At 44.7% G+C, this 22,775-nt stretch overlaps 1 protein-coding gene across 1 annotated transcript in view; it reads left to right on the forward strand.

Annotated features, from left to right (window-relative positions):
- Nucleotides 1–22,775, forward strand: part of TCEA3 (transcription elongation factor A3) — a 32,529-nt gene that overhangs the window by 3,563 nt on the left and 6,191 nt on the right. The window contains exons 2-7 of the mRNA XM_074305887.1: nt 2,261–2,323; nt 3,577–3,682; nt 7,244–7,382; nt 8,456–8,545; nt 18,662–18,825; nt 19,285–19,341. Of these exons, the coding sequence (XP_074161988.1) occupies nt 2,261–2,323; nt 3,577–3,682; nt 7,244–7,382; nt 8,456–8,545; nt 18,662–18,825; nt 19,285–19,341 (619 nt within the window). The remainder of the gene's footprint in view (nt 1–2,260; nt 2,324–3,576; nt 3,683–7,243; nt 7,383–8,455; nt 8,546–18,661; nt 18,826–19,284; nt 19,342–22,775) is intronic.

Here is a 22,775-nt window from a genome sequence, read left to right on the forward strand (position 1 = left end):
TTTCCCAGTAGATTCGCTATCACATTTTCAAGACACCTTTCAGTTATATTCATCACATAATTTTTTTTTTTTTTTTTAGCAGGGAAGCACCTTTGCAGCTAGGAGGACCTGGGTTCGAGTATTCTGATACTGGCCAAATGACCTTAACTGTTTTACTTTAGGCAATTTTGTAACCGTGGCCTCAGCCTGTATTGATGGAGGGAGCTCTTTCTGTCAGTTATAAAACAGATGTAATTTATCTGTGCATGAATCTCCCCTCCCCCCAACCCTGGAAGGGATAGATTATGTCTCATCTAAACTTTGTATCTCTCCTGTACCAAAGGGATCTGAACTTAGTATGGTTACATATTAACTTACCTAGTCACCCACATCCAGAAATCCAGCTACATATAGGAACTGAAGTCATATACATACATTTGCAAAAGTCTCGTGGGACAGATACAGTTTGGTCATTATCTCCATGAGTTACATTGAGAGATACTGAGCAAGTAGTTTCTCTGAGGCTTCCATTCTAGCACTGCCAAATGAGGGGTCTGGGCCAGATGATCCCCTAGGTTCTAGGACTATTAGATTTAGAATTGGGAGAGAGATCATTTTAGTTCAGACTTTCCATCTTATACATTAAATTCACATTCCTCCCAGCTCTGACATGTTAGGCTCTAAAATCATTTGTGTTCTCAGGTTAGCTCTGACCTTCCATGTTCTAAATCCCTCCCATTTCTATGTTAAGACCCCTCCCAGCTCTGACATCCTGTGTTCCAAGGATCCCCAGTTCTGAGGGGCCTCCTGCTCTAACATTCTGGATTCTAATGGTCCTCCCAGTTCTGATATTCTGTGTTCTAAGACTCCTCCAGCTCTGACCTCCTGGGTTCTAAGGGCCCTCCCAGCTCTGACCTCCTGGGTTCTAAGGGCCCTCCCAGCTCTAACCTCCTGGGTTCTAAGGGCCCTCCCAGCTCTGACCTCCCGGGTTCTAAGGGCCCTCCCAGCTCTGACCTCCTGGGTTCTAAGGACCCTCCCAGCTCTGACCTCCCGGGTTCTAAGGGCCCTCCCAGCTCTGACCTCCTGAGTTCTAAAGGCCCCCCAAGCTCTGATCTGGGTTCTAAGGGCCCTCCCAGCTCTGATAGTCTCTGTTCTAAGGCCCTTCCTGGACTTGCCATTCTATACTTCAAAGTGCTTTTCTCCTATGATTATTACCTCTTTTAAGTTTCTTTTAAGCCCTTACTTTTAATGATAGTTACTCTGAAAATGGTTGGAGATCCTCTGAGAGATTCCTTAGAGTAAGTTCCAAGTAGCCCAGTATGAACATCTTGTTTGACAACCTCTATGTTGTTTTCTAAAATAAAACAGAAAAAGCTGTACTCTGTGGGCTGGGAGCTGTGGTTCAAGGTTAGCCAGGGCTCCAGATGACTTTCCTTCCTGGGATATAGGGACCTCTGGAGACTAGAAATGGCCTCCCGTGGCTCTGTAATACAAGATGCCTAAAATGGCTTTGGGGATGATTTCTTGAGATGGAATCTATCTAATTCAACTTATATCCGAAAAGGAATCCCTGCTCCACTAAACATTCATTTGTTTCTGTTGGAAGACCTCCCTTAAGGGAGAAGTAATTCACTTCTTGGACAGCTTCAAAACTAAAAAATGTTCTTTTGCTATTCCCATGGAGCTATCCTTTGAGAGAGAATGCATTCCATCCCACTTCCACAAAGCACCATAGATCTAAACTGGAAAGGAGAGCTAAGGGAACATCTTGTATAACCTTTTCCACATGAGGAACCAGGCCCAGAAAAAGCTTGCTCAAGGTCACACAAGTCTAATCCTGAATTAAAAGCAGGATTTATATGCTCAAGGCATTTGACAACCTTTCACATGCTTGAAGATAGTTATCATTTCTCTGTTCCCCTGTATTCCCTTGTTTTCAGAAATTGTCCAATCCAGTCCCTTTAATGGAGAGGAACAATGAGTTAAGATGAGAGAAGATTTGGGAATCTGGAGATAAGAGTTGGGATTCTGACTCTTGAAAAGTTACTAGTTTCGCATTCCATGAGATCTTTTACAGCTTTGGCATTGAGTGGGAATTACATTTACCCTAACCACCTCTATAAATTGCAAGGAAATATTGAAATGGGGCTTATTACAGATGAGGAAACTGAGGCCCTTTCCCACTTACCCTATCTTTTTACTTTATCTTACTTGTCTATAAGGTAATTTAAAATTTACCTAAGGTCAGGGTACATAATACTGACTCAGTGCTCTCCTTCAGGAAGGAGCCCTGGATCTCCTGAAGAAACTGAATGGCTACAAGATGTCAATCCAGTTACTGCAGGTGGGCAGTTTTTGACAGGGCTAGACCCTGGTTTGGGGGACCTTGCTGGGGAGAGCCTGGGAGAAGTAGGGACCTTTCAAGAAAAAACTGGGGAGAGGGAAAAGAGAGGGGGCCCTGCATAAGAGACCCTAGGAGAGGACAGAGCCATTTTAAGAGAGATCCTGAAGGGCATGTTTGGGGGCCCCTGTAACAGAGAGCCTGGGTAGAAAGGGCTTTACATAAGAGATAAGGGAAGTGATTGCCATGATATATTCTATTTGGAGGGTCCTACAAGTGTATGGCCCTCTAGGAGGGATTCTGGGTAGAGAGGGCCCTTTAGGAGGTCCTGAGCACTCTCTCTATGTTGAAAAACTGGGTAGGATCCTGGGAACCTAGTCCCTAAAGGAAAATTAGCATCAGAATTAGGCTCTCTCAGGTCAGGTCCTTTCCAGGGGAGGTCAGAAGCTCCATTTTTTTTTTTTTTTTAAACACAGCATCCTGCCCTTCCCCAGTCTGCCCCACACAATAGGGGCCAGATTTTCCTGGGAAGCCCCTTAGTTCTCAGAGCCCTCCTTTCCAGGCCCACTCTTTAGCCCCAGGACAGTGTTTCTAAAGGGATATTGTTCTTGCCATCAGCTCTGTCCTGTGGATGACTTGCAGACAAGTCTTGGTTAGCACTGGGGTCAGGCCTTTAGTTATTGTTGGGAGGTCAAGCCTTCAATCAGGGCTCATCAATTAGGAAGGATTTATTGATCACTTAGAAAGTAGTAGGCCTTGTGCTCAGTGCTAGGGATACAAAGCAGAAAAAGAAAAAATCCTATTATTTCTCCCAGGGGAGTGTAGGCTCCTGATTTTCAAGAAACTTGCATTCTACAGTGTGTGTTGATAGACAATCATAAGTTAAATTTAGGGGGATAGGAGCACTAGCAATGGCAGAGATCATGCAGGAAATTGTCCCTAGCACCAGACTTGAAGAAAATTAGGATTCTAATAGGCAGCAAGAAGAAGGGAGCTCATAGTGGACATGGTGGGAACAGCCTGTGCAGAAGCCCATAGATGGGATATTAAAAGGTCCAGCATCTCAGTTATTGGATAGGTTGTGGGTCAGAGTTTTAGTCAGTGTTCACACCTGGAGATGCACAGGTAGGGCAGCTATTTGAATATATCTTCTCCAGCCTTAGGGAGCATCCTTAGTCAGATACTTGTTCCAGCTTCAGCCCAGGTAGGGCCCCGGTAGAGCCTGGAGGCTATTCCTGAATTTTTTGTTCTTCCAGACCACCAGGATTGGGATTGCTGTCAATGGGGTCCGGAAGCACTGCTTGGATAAGGAGGTGGTGGCGCTAGCCAAAATTCTCATCAAGAACTGGAAGCGGCTCCTGGGTGAGGGGAGCTCTCCGTGCACCCACCGTCTGGGGTCAGAACCCCTCAATCCCTGGCAGAGCTAGGGCCCTCTGATTCCGTGAAGGGCTCCTACACAGAGCTCACTGAGACTTAGGAACAGGGCAGTCTGTTTTATTTGTGTTATTGGTTTAAAAGTTGGGGTTAGTTCCCCCTTTTAGCCACGTAGGTACATACAAACATGGCTGGTTAGGTGGGGCAATATATAGGGTCTCAGGCCTGGAATGAAGAAAAATAATCATTATAAATTCAAATCTGAACCCTGACAGATCAGTTAACTCTGTCTGCCTCAGTTCCCTCATCTGTAAAATGGGAACGATATCCCTTAGAGGGTTGTTATGAGGATTAAATGAGATAGTATTGCAAAACACTTATTAACATTATTTTATTCATTAGGCTCTGGGGCTTCTCAGAAAACAACATAGACCCCACCTCCCCATGTTGCTGACTGGTTTCCCATAAGAACTAACAGTCAGACATTATGAGGTTGGCCATACGCTTCTGTGTAGACACAAAAATCCACATGTGCCTTGTACAACAAATATGCTCATGATCGCACACCAAGAATCATAATTTGTTGTTATTTAGCCACTTTTCAGTTGTGTCTGATTCTTGGTGACCCCATTGGGGGCTTTCTTAGTAAAGACACTAGAGCGGTTTGCCATTTCCTTCTGTATCTCATTTTTACAGGTGGGGAAACTGAGACAGACAGAATTAAGTGACTTGTCTAGGGTCACACAGCTAGAAAGTGTCTATAAGTGTCAGGTCTTTCTGCCTCCAGGCACACAGCTCTATCCACTGAAGGTCTTGAAAGCCAGAGCCATAATTAGCAAAAGGAGAAGGGGCCACAGGACCATATAGTAATATCTGACTCCCACTCCCCCCCCCCCCGCCAGGCTTGAGGGGAGGGAACTGGACTGCCCAGTACTTTTTTTTTTTTTTTGTATTCAATTGAAAACATCTCTCATTCTAATTTTGTGGGGTCCCTCAAGCATACAGGACAATTTTTCCCAGATTCCACAGAAAACATTATTTAAGATCAAGTATCTACTTTGTGAACAGCTATAATATTAACGTTTTTATCACACAGCCTTCTGAGGTAATGAAAGTATATTTATCAGGGGTAGCTAGGGGATGCAGTGGATAGAGCACCAGCCCTGAAGTCAAGAGGACCTGAGTTCAAATCTGGCGTCAGACACTTAACACTTCCTAGCTGTGTGACCCTGGGCAAGTCACTTAACCCCAATTGCCTCAGCAAAAAGAAAGAAAGAAAAGTATATTTATCCCCATTTTAAAGGTGGAGAAAATTAAGGCTCCAAAAAAAGAAAACTTGAGTCTCTTTGAGATGAAATGGTTGGCCAGAGGTCGCAAGGGCTTCTGTCCAGGCTTTTTATTGTCCTCTAATGGGCTGCAGACCAGGAGCAGATTAAGAGCAGATGATGTCCTGAGGCAGCACATCCTTAAATGACCTTCCCTGCCCCCCTGAGCCATTATTTCCAGTACAATTTGTGACGAAGAACTTTTGGGGTCCCTCCAGCTTGCAGGCCCTGAACAGGGAAGGGAGGCCCCTTCCTGCCTGTGGCTTACTCTGCTCCTGGCTCTCTGGGTGTCCCTCCTCCTCATCCCTCCTTGAATCATTTCGTTGTTTATTAGTGCAAGGGAGTTTAGGTTACTAGAACAGGGAGAAAATCCCCGTATGCCAGTGTGGCTGCTCTGAAACCACCGGGAACAGGTCAGGTGGACAAAGGGCCGACCATTAAGGAATATTAGGCCTAGGCTGTGGGTTAGAGCCACAAAGATGGAGACAAAGCAGGTCCTCTCTCAGAATGGGAAGGAGTACGGGGGGGCACACAGATAGTGACAGCTTCTGTGGAGCTCAGGCTCTGACTGTCACCCTGGACAAGTCAGCCTTTCTTTCCTTATTTGTAAAATGGGAATGATGAACATGAGGATCAAATGAGAAAATGTGTAAAACCCATGGGCAGCCCTCCAGTGCTATACAAATGCCAGTTATTGTTTTCACAGGAACAAAGAAAAAATTCACTCAGGTGTGTATGTGAGTTTGAGAAAGGGGGAGTAAAATCAGGGAGATGGGAAAGAAAGTCAGGCTGGAAGGATTTTAACAGGGAGATGAAGGTTTAGATCAGTCAGATCTCCCTCTCTATCTCTAGTTGGGAACTGATGAGAGTGTGAAGACAGGGGGGGGGGGTCATTCAGCAGACTTCCCAGGGGTCCCGGCCTTCGCCAGCTGCTGATCAGCACAGTGCCTGGCATATAGTAGGCACTTAATAAATGCTTGTTTCCTTTTTTTAGCAGAGACCTGGTTCATAATAGGCACTTAATAAATGCTATTTTCTTCCTTAGCACAAGCCTGGCATATAGTAGGCACTTAATAGATGCTTTTTTCCTTCTTTAGCACAGTGCCTGGCACATAGTAGGCATTTATTAAGTGCTTGTTTCTTTTTTTTTTCTTAGCACAGTGCCTGACACATAGGGAGCACTTAATAAATGATTCTTTCTTTCTTTTCTTCCTATACCACTTTTCCCATCTGTTTCCTCCCTATAATGACCTCTCTCCTTTTCCTCTCCTGAGGTCCATAGTTCTTACTTGGACCAGCTTGGTATATGATGATAGCTAAAATGTATGGAGTCCTTTAAAGTTTTCAAAAGGACTTTCCAAACATCTGGTCCTCCAGATCACCCTGGGCTATAGATGCTGTTATCCCCATTTTACAGATGAGGATATTGAGGCAGGCTTGCCTGGGCTCATAAGTGTCTGGGGTGAGGTTTGAATTCAAGTCTTCAACCCCTGAGCCAATTAACTGCTTCCCTATCAGGCCTTCCAGCCTCCCAGAATCCCGCCTGCCTTGTGAGCTATTCATTGCTTGGGCTCATCTTGGACAGCTTCAGAGGGAGGCTGGATGACCTCGGACATCACAGGATTATGTATTTAGGGCCGGAAGGGCTTTGTTTTACTGCGGGGGACACTGAGGCACATGGAATCCAACTGAGATTTTCTGGATTTCTAGGCTTCTGCATTGGAAAGCAATGGGTGTATTTCTAGGCTGTAAAATCGGATCTGCTCTTGGGTAATTTTTAAGTGTCAAGCTTGGGGTTATTTATCTCCTAATTAGAAGGGGACCTGAAATTCATCTCTCTCTGTCTCTGGTCCTCAGGACTCTCCGGCCCACAGTAGACCCCTGACTGCAGCTAGGATAACCGCTGCTTGTCCCAGGCAGCTCCCTCACCCCACTACCCAGGCCAGTTTTTAGGGTCCCTGACTTAACCCCATGACCTGGGGAGTCTACACGTATCCAGGAATGGTGACCACTAGGGGGTGCTTTCTGTCTGCTGAGCAGTTCCATCCCTAACTAGCTAGTTCCATCCCCTGACCCTTGAGTCTCCATTCTTATTGCCACGGTGGGAAAACTGAGGCAGTGAATTCATTCCACAAATATTCATCAAGTGCCTCCTGTAAAGACAGTTGTTTGAGATGCACCTGGGGATTACAGCAAGGTGACCCTGCAGTTTGTTTCCTTCCAGATGCCCCTGAGAAGAAAGAGAAATCAATGGAAAAAGAAAAAGAGAAGAAGAAAGAGCAAGGGGTTGACCTTTCTGACTGGAAACCACTAGGGGCTTTCCCCACCCAAAACAAAAGCCCAGGGGAAGAAGGAAAGGACAGGTATGTTGCCAGGAGGGGTTCCATGAGGCCGCTGTTGGTGTCTCGGTAATTTGCACGCCCGCCATCACTTCTGAGACCGCTCTATACTTCTCTGTCTCTGTTTTGACTTTCCCTAATGGAAGTATCGAGACCCTATTTGTGTCCCATCACTGTCTGTGCTGGACCAGCACAATATGGGAAGGAACCTACTAGATCTAGAAGCGAGCCATCTATATTTGAGTTCTAACCTTTGCTTCCTTTGTGGCACCTTTGTGACTCTATTTCCTTCTCTGCACAATCAGATAATAATACCTATACTCCCCGATTTACTGACTGAAATTATAATATTATTATAATAATTGCTACTTTTATCTATATATCTTATCCTGGTCACTTTAGCTTTAGGGAATGGGTCAGTTTCCTTCTCTGCACAATCAGATAATAGTACCTAAGCTGCCCAATTCATTGACTTATTGTGAGTTTTTATATTATTATCTCTCAGAGCTCCCAATCATTTAACTTTAGCTACAGGGAATGGATCAGTTTCCTTCTCACAAATCAGATAATAATACCTGTACTGCCCGATTCATTGACTTTCCTTCTTTAGTAGTATTTGTATTATTATTTTTCAGAGCTCCCAGTCATTTAAGTTCAGCTTTAGGGAATGGGTCAGTTTCCTTCTCTGACAATAATAGCACCTATACACTTGATTCACTGACTTGTTATGAATTCTTGCTATTATTATCTGCACACCTTATCCTGGTCACTTCAGCTTCAGGGAATGGGTCTTCTTGGAGGTAAAACCCTCAGGCCCCACCCTGCCTAACATTCAGGGAGGTAGGAGCTAAGGGATGGAGCCTGGACCTGTGATCTATGGATAGAGAGGGATATCCCAAGTGGGAGCTCCCCCACTAGTACAGGTTGATGCCTTCCCTATGACTTTATAGCACTAGATCAGCATCTATGTGACTTGTCCAGGGTCCTACAGCCAGCATGTCTCGAGGTGAAACAAACCCAGGGCAGTGATCTCCCCATCATCCAATGCTGGGATCATCCTATAAAGCGCCTCACCCCAAACTTCTCGGTTCTTCCAGGAGAGACTCGTCAGAATCAGGGTCTTCCTCCACAGTCTCCTCCCCGTCTTTTTCCTCCTCCTCGTCTCCTCAGAAGAGACCAGTGGAAAGGTAGGTACCATATTCCCGGCCAGGATCTCTTCATCAACCCTCATCTGTTCCTTTAGGGGGTGATGGAGGCTTCTAGAGCCAGGCAGATCAAGACTGGGTACCCCATCGGAGATCTGCCCAGCGTGGGGTGCGGGGATCAGATCCAGACACCCCGAGCTCTGGGCAGAGGGTGCCCCTCTGGAGAAGTGACAGGTATTACTGTATTGTATCATAGCTGTTTGTCAGTCTCTTCATGACCCCCTTTGGGGTTTTCTGGGCAAAGATCCTGCAGTGGTTTGCCATTGCTTTCTCCAGTGGATTAAGGCTGGGTGAAGTGACTGGGCCAGGGTCACACAGCTCTAACTGTCTGAGGCTGGATTTGAACTTGTGAAGTTGAGTCTCCCTGATTCCAGGTCTCAGCTCTGTGCATTGTGACGCCCCTAGTGGCCCAGAGATGTGTTACCTGTTCCACTTTGGAGAGCCTTTGCTTTGAATCCCCAGTGTTGAGCACAGAGCTGGTGCTTCTTCTGGCCTCTAGGATCAGGTACAAGCTCCTCTGTTTGCCCCTTAAAGCCCTCTATAATCCAGCTTCGACCATCCTCTCTTCCTTCCTTTCTTCCTTTCTATTTCTCTCACCCTTTTTTTTCTTTCCTTCCTTCTTTTTTCTCTCTTTCTATTTCTCTCATCCTTTTTTCTTTTCCTTCCTTCCTTTATTTTTTCTCTCTTCTTTTCTAGTTCTCTTTCTCTTCCTTTTTCTCTCTTTATTTTCCTCTCCCTTCTTTCTCTTTCTTCCTTCCCTCTTCCTTCTATCCCTTTCTCCTTCCTGTCTTCCTCCCTTTTTTCTTTCTTCCCTCCCTTCCTTCCATCCTTCTCCAGTCAGTAGCACAGCACTCGGCCCTTCACAAGTACCTGGCAAATTGAATTAAGTTCACTTGGCTCTCTGGCCCTCAGTTTCCTCCTTTGTAAAATGAGGATGAACTAGATGACCTCTGAGCTGCCTTCTAGCTCCAAGTCCACAGAGATGCCTTAATTCCCTCAGTCATCCCCCAGCATCCCTCTTTTTATCTTCCCATTTCATGCTTCTCTTCTGGACTTGGCTTTGGCCATGGGAGAGCCGAGGCAGCAGAAATCAAGACCACATGCGAGCAGAGACACCTCCTGTGTCCAGGTGGCCTCCCTCTCTTGGTGGCTCTGGGGGGGAGGGGGTTTGAGCCCATCGAAGGAGGGATGGTTTCTGCACAGGGGCTTTGCCACTAGTCTTGCCCCCTCCCTTCTCTCTTCTAGTCAGATGTGTCAAACTCACTGCTGGCATTCAGCCCACAACACTGGAGGGCAGCCCAATCTAGATAGAAATGTAATTAGGAAATATTTAACAAAATAAATTAAAACACTGTAAATCATGGATAATGGTAGTATGTGGTTTTCTGAGCCACTCTGTGGGCAGCTAGGCCTGGAGTTAGGAAGATGTCAGTTCAAATCCAGCCTCATACCTCAGCTGTGTGATCCTGGGCAAATCACTTCACCCTGTTTTTCTCAGTTTCCTCATCTGTAAAATGAGTGGGAGAAGGAAATGGCAAACCCCTCCAGGATCTGAACCAAGAAAACCCCAAATGTGTTGTGAAAAGTTGGACACAACTGAACAACCAGTCAATATGTGATCACTGCTGTGATTCCATAAAATTTGATCCCACCACTTTATACTGGTGCTAAAATTATTTTCCTTAAGTCAAAATCCCAGGACAGAGCCAAGATGGTGGGGAAAAGGCAGCAACCTACCTGAACTCTCCCTTCAAACACCTTTGAATGATTCCATAAAATAATTTCTAGAGCAGTGGAGTCCCTAAAAAAGGACAGGTTGAATTAATTTTCCAGCCAAAGACAACTTAGAAGGTCAGCAGGAATGGTTTGTCACACCTGAGTAAGAATGGAGCACAGTCTAGTGCAGGCTGAGCCAGCCAGAGCCAGAGCCAGAGCCAGACCCAGAAAATCCTGGGACCCATTGAATCATCAGCAGCACTGGCTACTTCCAGAGCTCTCTGCCCACAGATGGTAAGGGGGTCAAACAACTGGTCAGGAGGAGATTACAGGAGTCTCCTTATTAGCACAGAGGCAGGAGTCTTTGTCCATACACGGATCCAGGTCTCAGTCCTAAGAAGCAATCTCGGGATGAGGAGAAGTGCCAGTAACCAGAACTTGCAGCTATAGTGGAGCAGAGATCCTTGTCACAGTTTCAGGGCAGAAAAGAGTGTTTGTGGTCTCCCACAGACCAGAACACAAGCCAGGAGAATATAAACACATATCCCCTTAGAGGATACCACTTGGAAAAACTGAAAACTTACATAGGTGCCTGGAAGTGTCTCCGAAAACAGCTGCACAAAATCCCTAAAGCTCGGGACAGTGCACCCTTCTTGCTGGAAGCAGAGCCCTACTTTAACAGAGAGTTAAAAGTCAAGAAATAGACTGAAAAATTGAACTGAGATTAGAATTCATCAAGTGGAAACTGACTATGAGACTCAAGAAACAATAATTAATAATAATGGGAAAATAGAAGACAATGTGAAATATCTCACTGGAAAAGCAATAGAAAAAATCTAACTATAGAAAATTACTATGGGGGCAGCAAGGTGGCGCAGTGGATAAAGCACCAGCCTTGAATTCAGGAGGACCCGAGTTCAAATCTGGTCTCAGACACTTAACACTTCCTAGCTGTGTGACCCTGGGCAAGTCACTTAACCCCAGCCTTAGAAAAAACAAAACAAAACAAAACAAAAACAAAAAAAAAACAAAAAACAAAAAAAAAGAAAGAAAGAAAGTTACTATGGTGACAAGGAAGATCAAAATACAGATCCATGAGAAGATAACAAAGTCAAAGCTCTTACATTAAAAGCAACTAAGAAAAAATAAATTCATCTCAGGCTATGAAAAAGATGCTGAAGATTCAGTAAGAGGTAAAGGGAAAACTGGGGAGAGAAATGAGAATGATGAAAGAAAATCATGAAAAAATGTGTCAGCCCAAAGAAGACACCAAAAAATACTGAAAAAAATAACACCTTAAAAAAACAGATTAGGCCAAATGGTAAAAGCGGTATAAAAAGCCAATGAGGTAAAAAATACCTTAGAAAGCAGAATTGGGCAAATAGAAAAGGAAATACAAAAGCTCACTAAAGAAAATAATTCTTCAAATATTAGAATTGAGCAAATGAAACTCATGACTTGATGAGACATCAAGAAATAATAATAATAATTTTTAAAAATGGTAAAATAGAAGACAATGAAAAATATCTCATTGGAGAAACAAGTGATCTAGAAAATGGATCCAGGAGAGATAATTTTAAAATTAATGGGTTACCTGAAAGCCACAATCATAAAGAAAGCCCAGACATTATCTTTCAAGAAATTATCAAGGAAAGCTGCCCTGATTTTCTAGAACCAGAGAGTAAAGTGGAAATTGGAAAAAATCCACTAATCACCTCCTGAAAGAAATCCCAAAATGAAAACTCCCAGAAATATTATAGCCAAATTCCAGAGTGTCAAGTCAAGAACAACATATCACCAGCAGACAGAAACAAACAGTTCAAAGAAACAAGTATTTTAAAGCCACAGTCAGAATAACACAAGATTTAACAGTTTCTACATTAAAGAATTATGATATTCTGGAGGACAATGAAGCTACGATTATAAGTAGGAATCACTTACCCAGCAAAATGGAATATAATCCTTCAGGAGGAAAAAAATGGATATTCAAAGAAAAAAAGGACTTTCAAGCATTCTTGATACCTGAGAGCTGACTAGAATATTTGACTTGAAAACCCAAGATTTAAGAGAAGCATAAAAAGGTAAACAGGAAAGGAAATTTATAAGGGATTCAATAAGGTTAAACTGGGAAGATGACACTTTTAACTTAGAACTTTCTCATTATTAGGGAAATTAGAAGTATAAATAGACAAAGGATATAGATGTGAATTGAAGATGAAGGGATGATATCTAAAAAAATAAAATCAAGGGTAAAGAGGAATGTACTGGGAGAAGGGGAAAGGGAGAAGTAGAATGGAGTAAATTATATCATAAAAAAGAGGCAGGAAAAAACTTTTATGATAGAGGAGAAGAAGAAGGAGAGAAGAGGATTGAGTGAACCTTAGTATCAGAATTGGCTCAAAGACACTCAATTGAATATAAAAACCTATCTTATCTTACTTGAATATGAGAGGGGCTAATAGAGAGGATAATAGACAGAATGAGCAGATTAGGGAGGGAGTAGTCAGAAATAAACATTTTTGAGGAAGGACAAGGTGAAAGGAGAGAAAAATACAATAAATGGAGGGAATATGATGGAGAGAAATACGGTTAACAATAGTAATTATAAAAAAAAACTGAAGCAAGTTTCTCTGATAAAGGCCTCTTTTCTCAAACATATAGAGAACTGAGTCAACTTATAACAAAGAGCCATTCATGCTGATCATTAATTAATAAAATTAATAAATTTTGATCATTAACAAATGATCAAAAGATATGAACAGTTTTCAGATGAAGTAATCAAAGTTAAATACAGTCATTTTTTTAATGCTCTAACTCACTATTGATTGGAGAAATGCAAATTAAAACAATTCTGAAATCATATTTATTAGATTGGTTAATAGGACAGAAAAGGAAAATGACAAATGATGGAGAGAATGAGATATTAATACATTGTTGGTAGAGTTGTGAGCTGATTCAGCCATTCTGTGGAAAATTTTTGAATTATGTCCAAATTGCATAAAACTATGCATACTCTTTGACCTAGCAATACCACCACTAGATCTTTATCTCCAAAGGGATGGAAAAACAAAAAAGGAAAAAACTGTATACAAAAAAAAAATTATAGCAATTCTTTATTAGTAGCAAAGAACTAATTTGATCAACGATTGGGTAGTGGCTGAACAAACCGTGGTGTGTGATTGTGATGGAATACTAAATGATGAGCAGGATAGTCTCAGAAAAACCCAGAAAACTTCTGGAAGGTGATGCAAAGTGAAATGGACTGTATACAATGTAAATAGCAATATTGCAAGATAATCTACTGTGACTGACTTGGCTTTTCTCAGGTATATAGTGATCCAAGATAATTCTGGACTTTGTGTGGAAAATGCTATCCATCCTCAAAGAACTAATGGTGTCTGAAAACAGATGGAAGCATGCTTTTTTTTAAACTTTATTTTTCTTGAGTTTTTTTTTCTGGGGGCGGAGTTTATGTTTTATTTCACAATATGTCTAAAATGGAAATGTTTTGCATGACTATATGTTTAACTTATATTGAATTACTTGCTTTCTCAATGAAGGCAGTAGGGAAGGAAGAAGGGAGAAAATTTGGAACTTCAAAGTTTTGAAAATGAATGTAAAAAAATTGTTTTTACCTATAACTGGAGGAAAATAAAATACTAAATAAGTTCAAAAATAAAAATAAAAGTCCCCTTCTCCCACTAAACAAACTCCAATGGGTCTCTATTGCCTCCAGGATTAAAATATAAATCCTTAATTTGTCATTGGAAACTCTTCACCACTTGGTCTCTTCCTGCCTTCCCAAGCTTCTCAAGTGTTCTTTCCCTCCATTTATCTATTACTGCTATGCTGACCCACCTTCACCAGCTGTCCCTATGTCTGGAATACCCTTCCTTATCTCCACCCCTTGGACTCCCAGGCTTCCTTTAGCCCTCCACTTAAATTCTACCTTCTCATAGATCCCCTCAGCTGCTAATAGCTTCCTCCCGGGTGATAGATTGGAAGGGAATGGGATTACTGGCAAAGATGCTGGTAAAAGCTTCTGGACAGAAACCATCCATCTTTTGATGGGATCAAAACCCCACCTAGAGCTTCCAAGAGTGGGCAAGCTGCCTGAATGCAGAGGATCTCTCCCTACTGCAAAACCCAAGTGCAGAAGAGAACATGGAACAGGAAGACAAAGATGCGGGATGACTGAGGGAATTAAGGCATCCATCTCTGTGACAGAGCTGGAAGGGACCATCTAGTCCCTCCTCATCCTTCCACTTTGTAGATATCATCTGTGTTCCTAATTTAACGTATTGTTTCCCTTTTAGACTGGAAGCTCCTTGAGAGCAAGAACTATCCTTTGCCCTTTTTGGGTCCCCAGTGCCCAGCTTATAGGAGTGCTTAATAAATGTTTGTCATTCTTGTCCAGTAGAACCAGAGACCTTCTCCATCCCCATCCTCCTGCCATCTGGTTCTCACTCAAGCATCCGTACATCCTCGGATGTGGCTCGTGGCCAGTGGCCTTGGCCATTCTCCTCAGCCGGAGAGGACTCCCCTCCCACCTTGTTTATGAGGCAGGCTGGCCATAGTCTGGTAGCCAACGGTGGTGTTGTGTCCATTAGAATAGAAGTTTTGTTTCAAACAATTAACTGATCTGTCAGAAGTCTGCTCAGGGAGCACTTGTGGAGCAATGGCTCTGGATTTGGGAATTGGAGGACTTGCCTTTGAATCCTAGCTCTGCCAGGTTATAATAGGAATGATAATAATGAGGGTCTGTACCAGAGTGAGGGCAGTGTCAGAGGAGAGAAAGAGACCCAGAATGATGCCTCTATTGGGAGCCTAAGGATCCAAGAGGTTGTGGTCCCCTCTGCAGTAACTGGGAAGGAGTAGGGGGAAAGATGATAAGTTCTGCATTGGACGGAGGGAGTTTAAGGTGTCTGCTGGACCTCCAGGCTGAGATAGCTGGAAGGCACTTGCAGAGACAAGATTGGGGACACGGCTGGACAGGTAGATCTGAGAATGAAGGATGGAGTTCTGTTGGGCGGCTGAATACTCTGATACCTGGGCCAGAAGAGGAGTCTGCTATTCTGGAGGAGGACTAAGCAGCCCTGATTTCTTCTTCTCATCTTACAGGGTTGTGAGGAAGATCAGATGAGGTGTTATCTGTAAAACCCTTAGCACAGTGCCTGACAGACGTGTAGTAGGTGCTTAAGAAATGCTTGCTTTCTGAGGAGAACTGTAGTTACTGACTCAATGGATTCTATTTGGCCTTAGTGTCAGTGTGTTTTGTGTGTTAGCCTTTCATTTGTGTGTAGAAAATAAATCTCTCCTTTGGTGCAGAGTTTTCCAGAGGCCTAAGTGCCAAAAATCCAGGTTACAACTGGCTGGAGTTGCTACAGGTCGATTAGGGCCGCCAGGAGCCTTAAATGTTATCTGATCTGACTTCTTTATTTTAGAGAAAAAGATAAAGGCCCAGAGACTTGCTGGGGCTCCCACAGGGATGCTGGAGCAGCACGAGCTGGAATTAAGGGGGTCAGCAAAGCAGGGTCAGCACACCTTCAAACAAGAAGACCGGGTCTAGGGCCAAAGAAGGCTCCTAAAGAGCCAGTGTTTCACTTCATTTCATTTCAATTAAAGCTTTTTATTTTCAAAATATATACATGGATAATTTTAGACATTCCCCCCTACAAAACCCTGTGTTTTAGTTTTTTCCCCTCCCTTCTACCACTCCCTCCCCTAGTTGGCAAGTGATCCGATATATGTTAAACATGTGCAGTTCCTCTCTATGTATTTCCACAAATATTATGAGTTCATTTCATTTCAACTCAATTCAGTTCAATCTGACAAGCATTTATTAAGGAACTACTGTGGCCAAGGCTTGAGGAGCAGTAAGTACTCTGTCTAATGGATAAAGAACTTTCTTACTCAGAGTCAGCAAGCCCTGGGTTCAAGTCCCCCTTCCAAGAATGGTCCTCTAAAGACTATCAGTTGTTAAGCAGATGTCTATCTGAATCAGTAGAGGGAATTTCCCTGCTAGGAGCTCCTTGTGCCAATGAAAACAGACTCGTTTAAAAAATTACTCAAGGGATTATTATATTGTGGTTAAGGAATAGTCTACTGGAGATAGGCAACCTGAACATGAGTAAGTACTAGGGAACATGACAATGGGTGGGGATCTAGGAAAGCCTCACAGAGGAAGGAAGGGAGATAGGGATTCCAAGCCAGGTGGGTGTGAGCTCAGAGCTCCCCAGGCAACCCTGCCTTTGCAGTGGCCATTGCAGGTCTTAAAAGTTAGCCAACAAGCATTTATTGTGCTTCAGTTGTTTCTGGCTCCTCATGTCCCCATTCGGGGTTTTCTTGGCAGAAATACTAGTTTGGCCATTTCCTTTTCCAGTTTGTTTTTACAGATAAGGAAACTGAGGCAATGGGGAAAATGACTTGGCCAGGGTCACACAGCTAGTAAGCATCTGAGGTTGGATTTGAACTCAGAAATTACTGACTCCAGGCCCAGTGCTCTATCCTCTGCAATACTTAGCTCCAGATTAATCTCATTAGCAAGGAGGTGATCAGAGGATATTTCATTGAGAAGGACTGAACGAGGGAACTGATTTAATTATCATTCAAGGGGCAGCAAATTAGTGAAATGTTCTGAAGTTAAGAGGACCCAAGTTCAAATACAGCCTCTGACACATAAGACTTCCTTAACTCTAATTGCCTCATCAAAAAAAAAGAAAAAGAAAAAAGAAAGAAAATTATAATTGAAATCAGGGGCAGGGTGATGGTGGGCAGGGAAGGAGAGGGCAGATGCTTGGAAGGTGGAGAAGCATGGCTTGAATCCCCCAAGCATGGAGAAGCTAGGTGGTACACTGGTAGAGTCCAGCTTCTTAAACTGGTTTAGAGCCCTATATGGGGGTCTCATAAGTGAATGTGAAATTATTCTGTATTAGAAATAAATATTTGTATATTGGATTACTTGCCATCTGGGGAGGGGGTGAGGGAAAGGGGGGAAATTGGAACCCAAGGTTTTGTAAGGGTTAATGTTGAAAAATTATCCACGTTTAGATTTTGAAAATAAAAGGATTTTATTTAATTAAAATTAAACTTTAAAAATTTAATTAAAAAAATAAAAGAAAATATTTTGTCCAATTATACACCAATAAGTATGAGAATCTAAGCTAAAAAAGAAAGAAAGAAAGAAACTTTGGCTTGAATATAGCTATTTTATATACCTATATACTCAGAGTCACATAATAATTTCTTGAGCAAAAAGGGTTTAAGAGTAGAATAAGAAGCCCCGGAGAGCATCAGCCTTAAGTCAGGATGGCCTGTGTTCAAATATGGCCTCAGATACTTACTGGCCATCAGATAAGAAAAATGCTTAACATTTTTTGCCTCAGTTTCCCCACCTGTAAAAAGCACTCCCTCCCAGGGTGGTTATAAGGATAAAGTGAGGTAATGCCTGTAAAGCACTTAGCACACGCCCAGCACATAATAAGTGCTGTATAAATGTTACTTGTTAGCTAGAACCATCTGAAACAGCCCCCACCAGGAGAGTCCTGTGGTGACCCTTGGAGAGGTCTTGGAGGAGCCACGATGCTTGTGCTCAGGTATCTGAAGGACTGCATTGTCCAGGACCAGAAAAGTGGGTGGTGGCTGCAGGGGCCAGAGGGGGCGTAGGGTTAATGGAAGCTCTTGGCCAATGGAGCTGACCAGCAGTGTGGGAGAGCACCTCTAACACCCCAAAGAGAGGCCCCCAAGCACTTGGGCCATGGCTTAGAGGGCCGGCCTGGATATCCTTTAGGGACCCTTCTGAGACCCGCCTGCAGAAGCTTCAAGATGGCCTGAGTCCCACTTCTAGTGGAAGCCAAAACCAAAGTGGCGCCCATTTATATAGAGCTTTAAGGGACGTCATAGTGCACAAAGCACTGAGCTCGAATCCAGCCTCAGACAGTTCCCAACTTGGGATCCTTCACCATGCCTGCCTCAGTTTAACCATCTGTAAAACGAGCTGGAGAAGGAAATAACAAACCACTCCAAGATCTTTGCCAAGAAAAACCCCAATGGGGTCACAAAAAGTAGGACGGCTGAAAAATGAGTGAACTGAACTGATTTAAGGTTTTATAAGTGCTTTCTAAATATATTATTTGATCCTTGCAGCAACGCTGGGAGGTGATTTGATTATTATCCCCGTTTTACAGGTGGGGAAGCTGAGGATGATAAAGGTTAAGTGACTTGTTCCGGGTCACGCGGGTCATATGCATCTGAGGACTGGAACTCAGGTGTTCCTGACTCCAGGTCCAGCATTCTTACCCCCTGGGATGGCAGCCCCAGGAAGAGTGAGGTGTCCCGGGGAGACACAGCCGGCTGTGACCGTTCCTGTTCCTCTGTCCTCAGATCTAACAGCAGCAAAGGGAAAGTGGAGACCCCAAAGACACCCACCAGCCCCTCTTCCCCTACATTTTCTCCATCAAGCTGCTTCTTGGCCCCTTGCTACCTCACAGGAGACTCTGTCCGGGATAAATGCGTGGAGATGCTCTCAGCGGCCCTGAAGATGGATGGTGAGGGGGTCTGGGGGGCATCCTCCTGGGGAAAGGGGATTGGCCTTGTCCTGCTCGGCCCCACCCTGGTATGGAAGTTACAGAGAGGCAGGCTTAAGTCCTGGGGGGAGAGACACTTCCTCACTAAGTGTAAACTGGGCTGCCTGGAAAGGTAGTGAGTTCCCCATCATTGGAGGGCTTCAAGAGAAGGGTTAATGGCTGCTTGCCGGGTGTGTGTTAGTCCCTTCAGACTTTGATCTGTAGGAAAAAGAGAAAAAAACAGGAGCCAGCGTTCCCTGGGGCCTAGGAAGAAAATGCCCTTATTTTGTCCTTGGTTCCTCTGCTGGAGCTGGGAGGGAGGAGCAGGGGCTGGAACCTTTCTCTCCATTACTGCCCTTCCTTCCCACACGCTGCTCCTCCGGGTTATACTTGGCTTCTTTGCCAATACAGATAAAACATGGATTTTACTTATTTTTTTAGGTGATTACAAAGAATATGGAGTCAACTGTGACAAGATGGCATCAGAGATTGAAGATCATATCCTTTGGTTCCATCGTTCTAGGGGCATGGCTGGGTATTGCCAGGGAAGAACACTCACCTGCTTGAGCAGAGCAGCGTGGAGGTCAGCTAGCTGAAGTCGGGCCAGTTGTAGCGGTCTGGCCTTGTGGAGGCTCGGGGGGGGAGGGGGAGAGGGGGCCCAGGAAATGAGTACCATGGCGAAGAGCCCCCAGAGGGGGTGGCCCAGGGATGGTGCTACCATTGGGCTGCATGGACCAGGAATGGAGTGTAAGGTGTTCTCTCTAGGGAGTGATAGCCAGGCAGGTCTGGGATCATTAAAGTCCAGCCTCAGACCCTTCCTAGCTGTGCGACCCTGCACAAGTCACTTACCCTGCCTCAGTTTCTTCATCTGTAAAAAGAGGATAATAATAGCACCCGCTTCCCAAGTTGTCGTGAGGATCAAGTGAGATAATAATTGTAAATATGATCATCATTATTATTCAAGTGACAATCATTCAAAAGCCCTTAGCACAGTGTCTGGCATGCAGTAATTGCTATATACCTCTTATAATTGAACTGCCATGATCATCATCATTATTATTACAGATCTAGGGCTGTAAGAGACCTCTTGGCAAAGAAGTATAGATGAGGGAACAGAGCATGGGGCCGTGACTCACCCAGGGGCTCTCACATACTAAGGCGCTGTTCCTGCCCTGTGCTCCAACACGGATGTCACCTCGCTGGGACAAAGCAGTCCTGGGTCTGGGTCACTCAGAGGCGTGGCAGGGAGGGACAGCCAAGGGTTGTCATAGCTTCTTGGGAACAGTGTTCTCCATTATGTATGTCCTTCCTCTCCAGAGCATGGAGAAGGGATGACATGAGGATGTTAAGATGTGCTTGAATGCCCACATCACTCCCTGCATTGGAGAGTCTGAGAAGGGAAGGATTTCCTGACTCTGCAACCTGTTTCCCACTCTTGCTCAGCTCCTCTTAGCTCTTCCCCTTTCCTTCCTGCCAGACAAGGAGCAGACTTCTTGGAATCCCCCACTTGTCCCTGTCCCCAAGGACAGATGACCCGTAATCTCTTCTGGAAATGCCGGACAAGGCCACCGTGTGCACAGCACATAGGAAGGGCCCTCATTCAGGAAGGAACCTCCTGCCCTTCCCTGTCCCCCTTGATGCAACATGGTGCAGAGAAGAACACAGCAGAGTTCTAACCCAGCTCAGCCCCTTATTGCTCGTGCGACTGTGGGCAAGTCCCTCACCTTGCAGGGTTCTGTAAAATCAGAGGGGTGAATGAGGTGTCCCTTCAGCAGGAGGTCTGTGATCTTGTAAGCTCTGGACCCACCCTGATCTCTCATGTTGGCTTCCTCCACTGTGTGATGAGAGGAATGGATCAGATAATAATAAGGAACCTTTGGTTCTGATGTTCCATCTTCTAAGGGCCTTCCCAGCTCTGACCTCCCGGGTTCTAAGGACCCTCCCAGCCCTGACATCCCGGGTTCTAAGGACCCTCCCAGCTCTGACCTCCTGGATTCTAAGGACCCTCCCAGCCCTGACATCCCGGGTTCTAAGGACCCTCCCAGCCCTGACATCCCGGGTTCTAAGGACCCTCCCAGCTCTGACCTCCTGGGTTCTAAGGGCCCTCCCACCTCTGACCTCCTGGGTTCTAAGGACCCTCCCAGCTCTGACCTCCTGGGTTCTAAGGACCCTCCCAGCTCTGACCTCCTAGGTTCTAAGGGCCCTCCCAGCTCTGACCTCCTGGGTTCTAAGGACCCTCCCAGCTCTGACCTCCTGGGTTCTAAGGGCCCTCCCAGCTCTGACCTCCTAGGTTCTAAGGACCCTCCCAGCTCTGACCTCCTGGGTTCTAAGGGCCCTCCCAGCTCTGACCTCCTAGGTTCTAAGGGCCCTTCCAGCTCTGACCTCCTAGGTTCTAAGGACCCTCCCAGCTCTGACCTCCTAGGTTCTAAGCCCCCTCTAAGCCCCCTTCCAACTCTTTTATGTTCTGATATTCTCTAGTCAATGATTCCTTCTGGTCTGAACATTCTATGTGTCTATGATACCTAAAGTTCCTTTGGCAAGTGACCAGACCTTTCATTCTACATTCAGGCGTAAGGCTCAGAATATTTATGATATAAGGAACATAAAGGATTAAATGTACATCATGGCATCCATGACTGATATCAGAACCCTGCCCCTGAAATCTGGAAAGGAGAGAGAAGAAGGCGGGGGGCCCAAGTCTCAGGGGGAGGGGAGCCGAGGGGTGCCCAGAAGGGGCACAGAAGATGGGCCTAGCTGCTCCAAAATGTCACTGAGGACCGAGCCTGGCTCCAAGCCTTTCCTGGGTTGATACTCATTGTTTTCTCCATTTAATTACTGCCAGATGGATCCTAGACTGTGAGCCCCATTCAGAGCCCACTTCCTACCAGCACAATGCTTTCCATCCCTGAGTTATCACAAGCTTCATCTTGGTTAGCAGAGGGTCAGCAGTTCCTTTGCTTTTGTCTCTTGGCCTCCTCCCCCAGCTGGGCTTCAAACAATAGCTGGAAGGATTTCATAATCATTTTCATTCATTATCTCAGTTTCCCATCCTCCCTCCCCACCCCGGCCCCCAGCCCCTCCTTCTCCGGTATCTTCCCAGAGGCGCTGGGTAAGATGGCGAAACCCACGTTGATCTGGGTTCAGGTGACTGAAGTCTATGTTAATTGATCAGCTGTTTTAGTCATATCCCGCTCTTTGTTATCCCATTTAAAATTTTCTTGGCAGAGATACTGGAGTGGTTCGCCATTCCCTTCTCCAGCTCATTTAACACATGGGGAAATTGAGGCAAATAAGGTTAAGTGATTTGCCCTGGATCACACAGCTAGTAAATGTCTGAGATTATGGATTTGAAGCCCAGGGCTTCCTTCACTGCATTACCTAATTGCTCAGAGCTGTTTTGTTTCTCACAAGAGTAGACTCTGAGGTCCACCACCCCCCCAAGGTTACTATGGATAGATTTTCTAACACTCGATTTTATTTTATTTTCAGCCCCAGATTTTCTCCTTTCTGCCTCCAGCTCGCCCCCCATCTGCCCCCATTCATCCTGTGAAGTTCTTGACCCTTTCCTTTCATAGAAGAGTAATCTAACAGTCCAGCTTTGTTTGCCTCCCAGCAGTCTTGGGAACGAAGCTGAGCTGGAATAATTAGGATCATAGATTTCTTTAGAGCTTGAAGGAACCTTTAAGGTCATCTTGTCCAAAAGTGTTCTGAAGCAGATTAAAAATGTAATCTAGTGATATTTAACAATAAAAAAAATACAATAGAACATAGATAATGTTAACAAGTGGTTTTTTGAGTCACCGTGCAGCCAGCTGGGATCCCTCTGTACCATTTAGTGACCCTCCCTTTCTATTTGGGTGTGACATCACTTATGTAGTCTGACTCCCTCCTGGTACAGATGAGGAAACAGACTGGGAAAGAGGAAGTTATTT

Source organism: Sminthopsis crassicaudata, chromosome 3, assembly GCF_048593235.1.
Source record: "Sminthopsis crassicaudata isolate SCR6 chromosome 3, ASM4859323v1, whole genome shotgun sequence".
In the NCBI taxonomy this organism is placed as follows: Eukaryota; Metazoa; Chordata; class Mammalia; order Dasyuromorphia; family Dasyuridae; genus Sminthopsis; species Sminthopsis crassicaudata.